The 1,612-nt window shown below is 35.5% G+C and overlaps 1 protein-coding gene and 1 long non-coding RNA gene across 9 annotated transcripts in view; one reads left to right on the top strand and one right to left on the bottom strand.

Annotated features, from left to right (window-relative positions):
- Positions 1-1,612, bottom strand: part of LOC128248744 (uncharacterized) — a 64,142-nt gene that overhangs the window by 38,935 nt on the left and 23,595 nt on the right. The gene's annotated exons all lie outside the window — the stretch shown is intronic.
- LOC106877701 (rho GTPase-activating protein 21) overlaps positions 1-1,612 on the top strand; it is a 373,680-nt gene that overhangs the window by 355,613 nt on the left and 16,455 nt on the right. For all 8 annotated transcript variants that reach the window (XM_052970828.1, XM_052970827.1, XM_014926655.2 and 5 more), the window contains 2 exons: positions 569-647; positions 1,590-1,612. The exon at positions 1,590-1,612 is cut by the window's right edge and continues 103 nt beyond it. In XM_052970828.1, coding sequence (XP_052826788.1) covers positions 569-647; positions 1,590-1,612 — 102 coding nt within the window. The remainder of the gene's footprint in view (positions 1-568; positions 648-1,589) is intronic.

Genomic DNA, 1,612 nt, shown 5'->3' with positions numbered 1-1,612 from the left:
TGTAGAAATATGGTATCGTAGCTACTAACAGTTGAGGGTTGCGTAGTCTAGACGGCGTTTTTAGATTTCATTATTCTCTTTAACCCGGGCAAAGCCGGGTATTTCTGCTAGTATATATATATATATATATAATTTTCAAATAAATTACGTAACAACCTTCTCCAAATACAGTTCTTATATTCGGTTAAAATGTCTTACGTTTAAGCTGGTTCCCATGCATTTTCCTGAAGAGAAGATTACATTCTTATCAACATCACCTATTCCTATGGAAGGTATAATTTGTAATCTTCGAAACATATGTTGGTAATAAAAGTATTCAGTTAACATATGCGTTTTACTCCATTTACTAAATTTATAGATATATATATAAAAACAGATTTCCAGTTTTTAGATTTTCCTGAAGGCCATGATAGAAGGCACCTCAGGTACCACAGAATTAAATGAACCCCAGAGCCACATGGTTACAAAATGAATTTCTTAATCACAGACCTATGCCTCAATCATGTTAATATTTATCATGAAAGTTACTATATTCCTTGTTTAAAGTTTTTACTTTTGTCTTTTGCAGATCCTTACCTATTTATGACAGTTCCTCACAAACAGTTCAGTCCAAGAAATTAAAGTCTTCCATTCTAATTGAGGAAAAAGTAAGTGTTGTTTGTGCCATCTTCATTGTAAACAACGATGTGATCATACTAATTAATTACTCATTAATTTTAGGTGAAGTAATTAAAGCAGAAATATCTGTTTTCCCCCACTCCTATCTAAAATAGAGAGAAATGTGAATTGCTATCCAGGATTGAAATCATTTTTGTGGTTTAATCAGAGGAGGAAGGAGTGCACCCACGACCCTTTTCTGTGCTTCCATGACTGGTAGGAGTAAGGGAAGAAAGGGCATTACCCTCAGGCTGACCCAAGTGTTTGCAATAGACTGGACTCCACTGAAGGCAATCAGGAGCCAGTGTAGTGGTATTAAACTAAGCAAGGGATTAAATTTAAGACCCCCAAGTGGGAATGGCCCTTATGATAGGCTTCTACACAGTTTTTGCCTCACAAATTTCACTCACTAGACCTTGGTTTATGTGAGGCTACACAATCAGGCCCAAAACCATAGTCACATAATCGTGCCTGCACTCAAAAAGCAAACTTCATTCAAACTATTGTCAGACTACACTAAGTCTCTAATAATCTGCCTTCTTAAGAGATAGCCTTCACTCAGGCTTCACTCATCTATCTATTTGTTAGAAAACTTCCTTTATTCATGCTCTATTTTCTAAAGTCATGCTCTTAGTAACTGATGACTAGTGAACATTCAGTGTGATTGTCTATTAACAAGATATACTGGTGACTTTTAAGCCATTCTCAGGTTTTGTTTTTACTGAGTACCCTTCATTTAAACACTGCTCAGCAAAGATATAACTGCAGCAATTGTTTTGGTTCTCTCCTTCATCTCTATCCTTGCATCTGTCTCCTTCACTTTTCCTTTTAACCCTCATTAAAAGAGGAGTTAATGTGATATCATTAAAACTGTATTCTGTGGCTGAATTAAAAGTAATCTGAACGGGGTTTTTTTTCCCTTTTTTTCTTAGACTAATTCCTCAATAGCAGAAGA

The sequence above is a fragment of the Octopus bimaculoides genome, chromosome 9 (genome assembly GCF_001194135.2).
Source record: "Octopus bimaculoides isolate UCB-OBI-ISO-001 chromosome 9, ASM119413v2, whole genome shotgun sequence".
In the NCBI taxonomy this organism is placed as follows: Eukaryota; Metazoa; Mollusca; class Cephalopoda; order Octopoda; family Octopodidae; genus Octopus; species Octopus bimaculoides.
Note: the sequence above shows the minus strand (reverse complement) of the source record. Positions and strands in the feature narration are given on the sequence as shown.